The sequence below is a fragment of the Prunus dulcis genome, chromosome 8 (assembly GCF_902201215.1).
Source record: "Prunus dulcis chromosome 8, ALMONDv2, whole genome shotgun sequence".
NCBI classification, from domain to species: Eukaryota; Viridiplantae; Streptophyta; class Magnoliopsida; order Rosales; family Rosaceae; genus Prunus; species Prunus dulcis.
In genome coordinates, this window is record NC_047657.1 from 3,949,253 (window position 1) to 3,962,173 (window position 12,921).

The window sequence follows — 12,921 nt, forward strand, 5'->3', positions numbered from 1 at the left end:
TTGTTTTTTGATACAAATGGAAAGTAGTAGAAAAATGTGAGTGGAAAGTAAAAAATATTGGAAGGAGAAGAGTTTGTATGAAGATTTGATGTGGAAAATGAATAAAATTGTTAGGTATTTATAGGGAAAAAATCCAGAATTTTTTGGTATTTTTTTGCAATTTTCGGATTTCTTGAAAAAAAAACAATCGGAGCGTCCGCGAAGCGTCATGTGGCGTCTTCCCGTTGGGTTCTATCAGGGATGACATCAGCAGTGACGTCATCGAGCGGAAGTCAAATTTTTTTGCCGTTTGTGCATGAAACTCGCGCGCCAATGGTAAAAAATTTTTGGATTTGTGCTCGATGACGTCAACACCTTCTGGCTGAAGCCCAGGCAAGATCTACCCTTGGGCTTGCCCAGGCTGGTGAGACCCAAGGCTTGCCCAGGCTCTCTTTCCTACGCTGGAGGTCCAAACCCCGCTAGGGGGGCCTCTTGCCCTGGAAAATTGGGCTGCGGTGGAGGTGGCCTAAAAAAAATTTTAGGGTCCCTGTGCAGTCACCCAACCTACACAAGCTATGGGTCAAGCCTGCCTAAAACCTCAAATAAAGTAGAAACATTTATTTATTTACTTCAATTTCTTCAAGCTCTTTGTAGAATGCAGGCTCATCTTCCATTGGTTTGTTGTAGAAGCAAAATTCCTTCGCCCTAAGCCAATCACTTGTACACACTAATACCTTTACCATTTTAGGAGTTAGTGAAGTTCCAGAGGGGTCCGCAATCCTTTTTCCTAAGCTAAAATCATTCTCACTAGCAATGGTTGGAGATGCGATTGCGAAGATATTCTTGGAAATCTTTTCAATGGTTGGATATCTTGATTCATTTCCTTTCCACCAATCCAAGAGTTTGAATTGCTTGTTCAAAGGGTTTTCAAATGGATCGTGTCGTGTCGGGTTCATGTCGTGTCGAACTCTTAAATGTGTCAAGAAACCTCAACCGTACACGACCCGTTTACTAATCGTGTCAAGAATTGTAAACCTAAACACGACCTATTTATAAACGGGTTAACACGACACGACCCGTGTAGGGTTTTTTGGACGATGGGAGGATAAGGAGGCAACACCATGCCCTCCTCCCCTCCACCATGGACGGCCACATAAGGAGGGGTACTAGCACCTCCACCTCCTTGTGTTCTGCATCTCTTCCTCCATCCTCTTCCTTTGGTGTGTATGAAGTTAGAGGCCAAACATTTGGGTGGCTTTCTTTTGGAAAATCATGTGGTGAAAGCCCTCCATGGGCAATTTTTCTTGAGCTTTACTCAAGGTAGTGCTTCAAAGGTATTAATAAATCTCTACTATCTCTAGTAGTTTGTAGAAGTGCTTTAATCCCTTTAGGCCTAAAGATACTTGAGTTAGATTTTGTTTTTAAGTTCAAAGTTTTAATCTTTGATTATGTTGCCTAGAGATTAAGTATATTCTCATCTTTGTGCTTTAATGAATCTAAAATATCCTAAGGTTTCCTTCATAGTGGTCGTACCACCATCTCATTATACCTTCAAGATTTCAACACACAATGATACTCATACATGAATATTGCCTCCACGTAAGCATTATATTGCTTGCTCACTCGCACAAATAGAGCAAAAGAAAACGAACATGAAGAGGTCACAATGTTATAAACGTTTACCAAATTTACCCTCACAAAGTTTGTCTACATACTCAAGCACAAATGTACTGTTGCAATTTCCGTCTCTTCTAGGGTTTTACACTTTTACCACCATCTCATTACCTTCTTGATTTCAACACACAATGATTCTCATACACGAATATTGCCTCCACGTAGCATAATATTGTTCGCTCACCCACACAAACAAAGCAAAAGAAAATGGACATGAAGGGGTGATACTATTCTAAACCTTTACTAAATTTACCCTCACAAAGTTTGTCTACATGCTCAAGCACTTAGGCTCTTCTAGGGTTTCACACTTTTCTTTCCTCTTCCCGAAACAATATGAGGTAAGACCATCTCCAACTATGTTGGGGCTAAACTCAAATTTCCACCCTCCAAAATACAACTATTCATGTATTTTTAGGACTCAAAATTTTTTTTTCCTCCAACCTTGCAAACTCATAATTTGAGTCCGCAATTTTATTAAATTGTTTAAGAATGATTAACCCCTAAATTTTTTTTCTCGTTAATTTTTCTTGACATTATTTTTGTTTCAACATTCGTGATTTAATTTTCTAAACATTTTAACCTAAAAAAATTAAAATTCCAAAACATAATAGAATTTCACTTAAAAATAAAAATAAGTACAACACCATATGTGTTTAAATTATGTAAGTGTGTTAAAATTATAAAAGTGGTTGTTGTTGTATTGTTAATTGACACAAATTAATGTGCTAAGAATGAGTAAACTATAAAATAGAATGAAAAAAATATAAGAATGGAAGTAGAATGAAAAAAATTTAACAAAGTGAAGAAAAAAAAATTTGGTTGACACAAATTATAGCTGTTGGAATATTTAAAAAAAAAAATTTTAAAAGAAAAAAAGAACACATCATAATTTTGAAAAAGTAGCCGTCGGGATTCACCCAAATGGCCAGCTTGTTGCAAAACTCACGTGGGGCTAGCACTTTTTCTTGTTCACGTGGGCTTCCAAGGCAAAAAACAAAGAAGAAAAAGCAGATTTTGGGCCCACAAACATTATCAGTCCAAAAAATAGTTTGGGTGGAATTCCAGTCCAAATTTAAGATTTCTAAAATTTCCACCTCCCAAAATACATGGGTTGGAGAAGTTTTTTGGACTAAAAACTTATAATTTGGGTTTCCACCCCTTGGGTTGGAGATGACCTAAGCTCTTCAACTTTCTTCATACTTTATTTCCAACCACTTAGGCTTATTTAGTAATCCTTAAAGTTGCCACCTCATTGTAACCGCCCTACTCTTCATGCTACAATCCCTTGATTTGTGGAACACTTCTTCTCAAGCCACCATGTCATTAGACACATGTTTTTCATGGATATAACCACCAACCATGATCCCCTTTTTTATTGAACCACTCTCCCACATTTTCATATTTTCGTAGAGCAATAACCACCCAACTAACTAGGTAGTTAGCCTTCATCTTTTTAGTTATAGCCGCCCACTTCTCTAGGTGATTAAGCCCTCTAGTCACCATGCTAACACACTCTCTAGGTAGTTATCTAAGTAGCCTATTGTTGAGGACCAAAAAATCCACGATTCGGCCCAAATGAATTCCCGGTCTAGCACAATGCCTTATTAAGAAAAGACCCAATTTGGAGCACGCAAAATTTCGTTATTCACATTCGCACGAGTCATGATCCACGTGATATGGCAAATAAATATGCAATTCGTCATGCTAAAAATTGAAATGAGCCTATAAAAGGCACTGACTCTACAAGCCCATGCGAAATTGAACGTCATGTCCCTCTTTAGGGACAATAAAATTAAAGCATGCCAAGCGACATGCCATGCCAAGCAGGAAATCATTATTTCACACCCAACCACGCTACAAGCCTAAGTGGGCCCAAGCCACTCAAATGCCCATGGCTTGCTTGAGTGGGTTGTGGTATGGATGATAATAAGTTGACATGAGGCCGATTGATGTGCCAAGAAATGGAAGTTCCGGGGTTGCTTGGGTGTAAGATCCCACATCAACCAACGGAGAAGGGGTGATGTGCCTTATTTGTGCACACCCGCATCCATCTAGCATAAGGCCTTTTAGGAGCTCACTGGCTTCGGAGTCGTAAGAACTCCGAAGTTAAGCGAGTTGGGGGCCAGAACAATCCCAGGACGGGTATCCACTGGGAAGTTGGTCGTGAGCTCCCAGAAACAAAACCGTGAGGGCAGAGAAGGGAGCCCAAAGCGGACAATATCGTGCTACGGCGGAGTTGATCCCGGAATGTGACAATTTGGTATCAGAGCCACTCTGCCGTGTGGTGCGAGTGAGCCGACGTGGACGTCGGGCCCTTAAGGGGGGTGGATTGTAAGATCCCATATCAACCAACGGAGAGGGGGTGATGTGTCTTATATGTGCACACCCGCATCCATCTAGCACGAGGCCTTTTGGGAGCTCACTAGCTTCGGAGTTGTAGGAACTCCGAAGTTAAGCGAGTTGGGGGCTAGAGCAATCCCAGGGGGTGGATTGTAAGCTCCCTCTTGCCCCCAACTAGCTTAACTTCAGAGTTCCTACGACTCTGAAGCCAGTGAGCTCCCAAAAGGCCTCGTGCTAGATGAATGCGGGTGTGCACATGTAAGGCACATCACCCCCTCTCCGTTGGTTGATGTGAGATCTTACAATCCACCCCCCTTAGGGGCCCGACGTCCACGTCGGCACACTCGCACCACACGGCAGAGTGGCTCTGATACCAAATTGTCATATTCCGGGATCAACTCCGCCATAGCACGATATTGTCCGCTTTGGGCTCCCCTTCTCTGCCCTCACGGTTTTGTTTCTGGGAGCTCATGACCAACTTCCCAGTGGGTCACCCGTCCTGGGATTGCTCTGGCCTCCAACTCGCTTAACTTCGGAGTTCTTACGACTCCGAAGCCAGTGAGCTCCCAAAAGGCTTTGTGCTAGATGGATGCGGGTGTGCACAAATAAGGCACATCACCCCTTCTCCGTTGGTTGATGTGGGATCTTACAATCCACCCCCTTAAGGGCCCGAAGTCCTCGTCGACACACTCGCACCACACGGTAGAGTGGCTCTGATACCAAATTGTCACACCCCAGGATCGGCTCCGCCGTAGCACGATATTGTCGACTTTGGGCCCCCCTTTCTGCCAGCACGGTTTTGTTTCTGGGAGCTCACGAGCAACTTCCAAGTGGGTCACCCATCTGGGATTGCTCTAGCCCCCAACTCGCTTAACTTCGGAGTTCCTACGACTCCGAAGCCAGTGAGCTCCCAAAAGGCCTCGTGCTAGATGGATGCGGGTGTGCACATATAAGGCACATCACCCCCTCTCCATTAGTTGATGTGGGATCTTACATTGGGAGCCTCGGAACTCAAGCTCATTTCTTAGGCCGAAACATGTAGGTGAGCACAAAAGAGAAAATAGCCCATTACTTCAACCAAAATAGCCCATTAACTCAACCAAAATAGCCCAACACTTGATCAGGTTAGCCCATTTACTTGATAAATCAACTTGTTGTCTTATAAGGCCCATATAATTAGAATAAGGAGCTGCAAAAGCCCCAACACTTGGCTGGAGAACAAAAGCCACGAAGGGAGCCTGGAAGTCCACGTACGCAGAGCTACTGGGAGGCTCCAGCATATGGGGGGAACAAGTTTCAAGTAAAAACATCCAAATGACCGAGGGGTATTGGCGCGCAGACTGCTAGAAGGGGAGTCACCCTTCGAACCAGCATGCATACCCATTTCTTTCCCTCATCAGACCTGACCATGGAAGAAGGAAGGAAAGAAAGGAAGGAGATGGCTGGGAATAGGAGTTATCCACTGAGGCAGCTGCTGGAAGAGCATTGAGCTCTCAAAATCCCTGTTTTTGTGCAATTGGGCAGAGAGAATTTCACCAAATAGGATAAGTCAAAGGAAGGGAGGAGAAATGAAGGAAAAAGCTTGGCCAAATTGGATAGAAACCATTAGGGTTTCTTGGAAAAGAGTAGCTTCCAGGGGCTATAAATGAGGCATCTTCTACCCAACAAAAAACAACCATATCCAGAGAGCAAGCTTCCTCTCTCACCTGCAAAACCCAGCAAATTTGTGCTCTATTCATCCTTCTCCCTCATTTTCCCTCTTCTGGCAGACTGTTCTAACATTTGACAGAAGCTCTGTCAAACTACCGGAAAAACACTTAAGCCATCCATTCTCCTCTCTTTCCCTCATTCTCATCCAAACCTTCTTGCAAACCCTTCCTCTCTTACCTTAACACCCCTTTTTTTCCCCAGGAACTCATAGCTTTCTCTTCAGTGCTAAACTCATGACAATTTTGCTTCCATGCCACAAGCCTCTCATGCAAAGCTAAAAAGTCTATCTATAAGCTGTTGTTATTTTTGTTGGTGAATGTAACCAAGATGTTTTCTAAGGCTTCACTATCCTTTCGAAGCATTTTTGAGTCTTGATCTTTGAACTCAGACACATGGGATAATTCCATCAATTCGCTCCTTACGGCAGCCCAACCCATTTGTAGCTGCCGGAAGAAAAAGCCCCTACACCTACTTCATTCCTTAAATGTAGGACACACTTGTTTAGTGCTTCCTTGATTTTAGGAACCTCCAAACCGCCACTAACTTACCCTCAACCGCTTATGCCAAGTGTTATTCTGCCAACAATCTTAGCTTCAATGACTTAGGTGTGTCCACTTCACTTGTTACAAGCCATCTTCGTACAACCTTAGCACACTTGCACTCGCCGATTAATGTGTCTAGAAAGTATAAACCAATAAACACCATGTAATAAAATAATATTTTAATTTAACATGTGGGATGAAATGTAAAACTCTATATGTCAAATTACCACACCAATCATTAAATTCAAATTTAATGTTTGATATTTGACATCACCTTGGAGATGCTCTTAATAATTTTAACCAATAAGGGTATTTTGATATTTTTGAATGTTTCATGGATTATGCTTCATAAATTTTTTGTGATGATAATGTTTAAAAGAAAAGCCAAACAGACAAAAAAAGCTTCCTCATTACACCCTTAATAGTCGACATACATTTAAATATGATATATTTAGTGATATACCCATTTCTAGCACTAATATTATAAATAAACTCTACACAATTGAATTTATATAAACAAACCCAAAAAAAACCTAAAAAATGATAGCTGGCCTTATTGAATTTAATATTGATTATTAAATTACTTTGATGCTCTATTGAGTGTTTTGGGTATTTTTATGAGATTTTGGGGTTGAGCTTGTTTTAAGAAATTAATGGCAGTTTTGTAATTTATAAGAAGTTAAAAACTTTTTTGTTATGTTGTAAATGAGTTTTGGATGTGTTTCTAAAGTCCATTTTATAAAGAGTATTTTTATAATTTGAGCCCTCATATTGAATATAATAGTAAATCTCCCTTTAAATATTGACCTTAAATCTTCTTGTTCTTTTAGTTAGTTATGGATGGATAGCAATGGTTGCTAATAGGTGCCCATGGAGAACTGCCGTTACATTAAAGTCTACTTTTGTTTGGCAGTGCTTACTTTTCTTTTATGCTCTTTGTCAAGCAAAGATATAAAATTGAAAATTACAAGAAATAAAAAAAGAAATAAAATTAAAAATTACAAGAAAGCCCTTGTGCCGACTAAACATGTTCTCACCACCCTCCTCTCTGCACACGTTTTCAACACAAACAATAAAATAAGAAAATAATTAACATCCCAAACAAAAAGAATATATATATAATTAGCAAAAAATTTTCTAAAGAAACATGAAAAAGAAAAAGAAAAAGTGTGGAGAGTTTAATCTCACGCGTTTTTTTTGTTTTTTTATTTTTTCATAATGATACATAAAAAATATACAGAAAAGGAAAAAAAAACGAAAAACTCTTGCGTCGGCGAAAGAAAAATCCAAGCAGAGAAGAAAAAGTCATCTGCTTGGAGCTTTCCATTCACATAACTGGGCCCCTGCAAGCAACCCATTTCCTTGTTCTGCGTAATCCATACAAGAAAAAATAAGTATCACGATAAGAACAAGACTTTTGACTTTTAACATTCACCGTCTTTTGACCCAAAAAAGAAGAAAGGAAAAAGCTTTCACCGTCCTACCCTTATTTAGAAATTTGTCAATTCGAGTTGATATTAAAATCTGACCCAGAATCTGCACCAAGATTCAGAATTTCCAAACTACAGCTGCCCATTTTAGTTTTACAGTTTCACAACAAAACCCATTTCAAGAATTTGCTTCTGTTGCTATTGGCAGGGAGAGGAAAAGTCAGTTTTTGGACTTTTTTTTTGGGAAATAATATTTTTCTTGGGATTCTTTTGTCAATCATACAACCCCACACTGCTATATAATTGGCTTGAAGGGTTCTGGGTTTTGTTTGTTTATTCATTCGTTTCTTTCTTTTGTGCCAAAGGTCATTCTTTTAATTCTTTTAATTCTTTAAAGTATCAAATAACTTTCAAAGATTGTTTGAAACATTTATATATAAGGCTCTGTAGTTTGGCATCAACCTGAAGCTTTCTTGGACGGTCCTGCCTGTCTTGCTGTTATTAGGTGAGTTCTGTTTTCTTAGATCAGTTCTTCTTTTTGCTGGGTTCTGTGGAACTCATATGTTTCCTGATGTTTTGAGCATTTGCTGTGATATTCTTAAATGCTGAACAATACTGCCTTAGTAGAGCAAGTTTAGTCAAATGAGCATTTCAATTAGATGTTACTATTAAGATTGCTGCTTTGAACTTAATTTTTTCTCCTTGCATGATTGTTGGGTAAGTTTACTTTTACTGAACAGGTTTATAATTCTATCAGTCTTGATGATTAATCTTCTGAATTCGTTCATTTCATTATGTGTATCTTTTCCCTTTTGATTTTCTTTAGTTCTTTTGAAACTTTCAAACTGTTGTTTGAGTGTTTTGATAAGATTCCAGAACACTATAACATTACAGTGCTGAGAATTATATCCCCTTTGACATGCAGGTCAGGAATTTTAAAAAAGAATTTGCTCTCTCTGTATTGATACATAATGGCCATAAAGAGAGTTGGGTTAATCAAAGGTTGTCTTCCAGAGGAATTAAAAAAGGTACTTGTATCTGTAGCTTCTGAATGGGGGGACGTAGTGGATGATTTGAATGCCTTGCAGGTCATACCATTGAAGGGTGCCATGACTAATCAGGTTTACCAAATAAGTTGGCCCACGAGGGATGGTGATTTTTCCCGAAATGTTCTGGTCCGGGTTTATGGCGAAGGAGTTGAAGTTTTCTTTAATAGGGATGATGAAATTCAGACCTTTGAGTGCATGTCCAAGCATGGCCAGGGACCGCGTCTTCTTGGGCGGTTCGCAGATGGACGGGTGGAGGAGTTCATTCATGCTAGAGTATGTGAATTCTAAATTTCCTTACCATTTCATATTATTTTCTATTTTTTAGTATGGGTTGCTTTAAGTCTTTAACTAAAGATATTCTTTGGGATACTTTCACTAAATCTGCTATAATGGTCACTACTTTTCTTTATTCCTCTCTCTCTCTCTCTCTCTCTCTCTCTCTCTCTCTCTCTCTCATGTTATTTTAGTGGTTTCATAGTTATTGGCGTGCTGAAATTGTATTATTGGTTGAAAAGAATAATTAAAAAAAATGAATAAGGTCCAATATGCACTTTAGGACTAAATTGGATGGTGCAGAGAGCAAACAGGGTCAGGCAGAACGGTCAAAGTAATGTTTCCCATTCTTTTTAAGGGGGTGCTTTAGCTTTGTTTATGATAAGGGTATCTGATTTCTTCTATTGCTGTGAAAGTAGGAAGCTGTTAGTCACTTGAAGGATCATTTTCAATTGGTCAATAACTTTGTGAAGATTATGAATGATACTACAAAAGCCTAAACTCATTATACCAGAAAAATTTATGGCCCAACTGTTAGGCCTAAGTTTAAAGAAATTTAGTTAATGTATCATAACTTGGATCCACTAAACAGCCTATTTGCAGAATGTTATAGTTACCTGGGTAAAAGAATAAGAGGCAATAAATCATGTAGCTATCCAGATAGATGATGAACTTGTAATAGGTCCTGTTCTTCTCCAGTTTCAACTTTCAGTTACTGAATGTTTCACCAGTACCACTTATGTATAATCTAATTTGAATTAGATGTTAGTGATCTTATATTTTCTAAATATGAAGCAGAAACAAAAGAGATGTATGTCATATTTAAATATTCTTCACTGATCTGCATAGTCAAAATTTCAGTGATCTCCAAACTCTAAAGTAGCATGCAATTTATTTTTTTTCATCTCCTTTAGTTCAGATTTGAATTCTTCATTTTTCATTCAAATGAAGCTAGACTAGAAGTCATTACCAAAAAGGAATGTTTGAGGTTCACTGTATAACTTATTTCTGAAGATCCTTTTTATCATAACCATACTTTCTTTTAAATTCTCAGACACTATCAGCTGCTGACCTCCGTGATCCTGAAATATCTGCTATTATAGCAGCTAAGCTGAGAGAGTTCCACAATCTTGATATGCCTGGTCCAAAAAATGTAGTCCTTTGGGATAGAATGAGGTAACTATATTTTTCAAAAAGTTAAAATTTCCCTTTGAGAATTTAAGACTTTTTATGCAGTTTACTTTTTTTCCACAGAAACTGGCTTAGTGCGGCTAAAACTTTATGTTCAATTAAAGACACTAAGGAATTTGGCTTGGATACTTTAGAGGAGGAAATTAGTATGTTAGAGAAGGAACTATCACGGGACTATCAGGAGATTGGGTTCTGTCACAATGACCTGCAATACGGTAACATAATGATGGATGAAGAGACGAGATCAATCACTTTAATTGTGAGTTTCTTACTGTGTTCTGTTCTTGTTATCTATTTCTGTAGTTTTGAAAGTAATTACACTTACTTTATCAGTTTTCTTCATGTTTCTTGTTTGGTTTAAGATTTCTCTGTGACTTTATCACATAATTACGGAACCTGCTAGGTTATAAGAAACATCCTTTCACGTGATTCCATTGTGACCTATGATGGTTGCTGAAGTCGAACACTTTAGTTCATTGAACATGAATTTAATTGTTTTAACATGCGACTGACTGTTTTAGTTGTTCTTAATGACTTAATGGTGCCCACTTCTTGAATAGTAGGAAACATATATAAAGATCTTGTAGATTGAAAATTCCTACCCCCAATACTTTTTATTCAAAAAATGTACGAACTGGAATCAATTATCTGAAGGATTATTCCAAAAGAACAGAACAAGAGAAACCAAAGGGGACTCATACTCACCTATTTTGTATTCTAGTCCACATCTAGGATTTTATTTATGTGTCTATTTTAGTAACCAACCCATCCTTTTCCAGTATGAATTATGATGTTAATGTTTCTAATTTTTCAATACAGAAGATTCCAAGTAGTACTTTTTCAGAATGTGACTTAGCAAGCCGCTGATGAGTAACTTTTCTTGGCATGCTTACACGTGTATGTAAAAGTTTATGCAAGTTCTCTAGCCTTGCATTCTACAAGCATGATTCAATTCAAGCTATCAATACAATCATTGTTGGATTTTCTTTTCTTTTAATGTTCTAGCCAAAGAAAGTACACACCAAGAAATGTCTAGAGTTCTGTTGCAACGATTATATATTATAATTACTGATATTATTTGTTAACATGTCCAGGATTATGAATATGCCAGTTATAATCCTGTTGCTTACGACCTTGCAAATCATTTCTGTGAGATGGTAGCAAACTACCACTCTGAGACACCTCACGTTTTGGACTACAGCAATTATCCAGGTAACTGTTTAATCTGTTAATGATTTGGTCTTCGTTGCATTTTCTCCTACAAACTTTGAGAATTCAATGAAGCTGCAAACATGGAATTAAGAATTTTGTATTGTCTTCGTTATGAATTTAAATATTTTGATTTTATTGACTGCATTGCATCAGGTCTGGAGGAGCGCCAGAGATTTGTCCGTATATATCTGAGCTCTGCAGGTTAGCCTATTCATTTTGTGATTTCTCTTTTCAATTGTCTGCGACACATGATATTGGTCATTTTTCCTACATTAAACTGTTCAAGTTTCTCACGTTCTGATACTACAACAAAATTAACTTATATTGATTTTCACCTTATCATATATGGCTCATATTATCTGAACTCTTTACCAGTAGATAATTGTGTGAGGAAGATTTCAGCAAGATTTAAGCTTGGTTTGTCAATGCTTGATGCTCAGATTAGTCATGCTTGACATTTAACATTCTTGACTTCTGAAAAGTTCCAAGAAAGAGGTTTCTCTTTACGTTAACAAACTCATTGCTTTGACTGGACAAGTCTAATGCCATCTAATGCCACTTTGAATGATGCAAATGAAATTAGGAAATCTTGCAATTCTTTTGTATAATTTTCTGGCCCGAGTGGTTCTAGTGTTTTGTTTCTTGGAATCATGATGCATCCTCAGCCACCAAATAAAATGAGTTGTTTTCAATTAATCAAGGTTATTACAGTCTGACGTAGAGCAAGTTTTTTAGTTTGAGAAAACAGATAGTAGGAGAAATAATTAAACAAATTCTTCTAAATTAAGTGTTCTCTTTGAAACCTTTGGTGATTCTGAACATACTTCATCTCCATTATTTCTAATAGGTTACCAACCCAGTGATGCTGATGTGGATGAGCTAGTTGACAAATCAGAGAAGTACACTTTGGCCAACCATCTCTTTTGGGGCTTATGGGGAATAATTTCGGTAATAATTTCGGTAACAATTTCTACTTTTATTCTTCAGAATAGCTTGTGTCCGAATGACTGCTTCTTCGTGTGTATAACAAAAATAAGTTCCCTGGTGGTTTTGTAGGGTTATGTGAACAAAATTGATTTTGACTACGTGGAGTATGCAAGGCAGAGGTTTCAGCAGTACTGGTTGAGAAAGCCGGCATTGTTGGGTTCTTCAGGTATTTACCTGTGATAAAGCAATAATGGCTTTGTAGCATATTGAGGGTCCTCCGTTACTTCATAAATTTCATCTGAAAGGTGTAGGCAAAGGTTTTAAAAATATATGTATATAAATAAAATAAAATAAAAATAGATGTGTGAGATAAAAATAGAATAAATAAAAAAGATGCCGGATCGTGTAAAATGTGTATGTCATTGGCATTGACAACACCTAATATTGAAACAGATGACTTGTAAATAATGTTTTGTTTCTTCTTTGTTTGTTAAATGTCTTGTGCAAGTACTTGTTAACTAAGAGTTGTTCAGTGCTCTTGCGAACTTTGTTGTGCATATATTAAAGGGTGTTTTGTACCTTTTGTCAAATTTC

The 12,921-nt window shown here is 38.0% G+C and overlaps 1 protein-coding gene across 2 annotated transcripts; it reads left to right on the forward strand.

The window, feature by feature from the left end:
- Nucleotides 1-7,691: 7,691 nt before the first annotated feature.
- On the forward strand, nucleotides 7,692-12,917 carry LOC117637180 (probable choline kinase 2). Of its 2 annotated transcripts, none has more exons than XM_034372008.1 (8): nucleotides 7,692-8,180; nucleotides 8,601-8,997; nucleotides 10,052-10,173; nucleotides 10,252-10,447; nucleotides 11,283-11,400; nucleotides 11,554-11,601; nucleotides 12,248-12,348; nucleotides 12,457-12,917. In XM_034372008.1, the coding sequence occupies exons 2-8, from the start codon at nucleotides 8,647-8,649 to the stop codon at nucleotides 12,565-12,567; spliced, it is 1,047 nt and encodes a 348-aa protein (XP_034227899.1). In that variant the 5' UTR covers nucleotides 7,692-8,180; nucleotides 8,601-8,646; the 3' UTR covers nucleotides 12,568-12,917. The 2 variants fall into 2 exon arrangements, with proteins under 2 accessions (XP_034227899.1, XP_034227900.1); XM_034372009.1 differs by lacking the exon at nucleotides 7,692-8,180 and having other exon boundaries at nucleotides 8,601-8,677; nucleotides 8,764-8,997.
- Nucleotides 12,918-12,921: the final 4 nt, after the last annotated feature.

Bases quoted from the DNA above. Each gene is read 5' to 3' on its own strand.
- LOC117637180 (XM_034372008.1), top strand. From the start codon at position 8,647: ATGGCCATAAAGAGAGTTGGGTTAATCAAAGGTTGTCTTCCAGAGGAA. The intron at 8,998-10,051 runs GTATGTGAATTC...TTAAATTCTCAG, and splicing joins AGGAGTTCATTCATGCTAGA to ACACTATCAGCTGCTGACCT. The intron at 11,602-12,247 runs GTTAGCCTATTC...TATTTCTAATAG, and splicing joins TATATATCTGAGCTCTGCAG to GTTACCAACCCAGTGATGCT.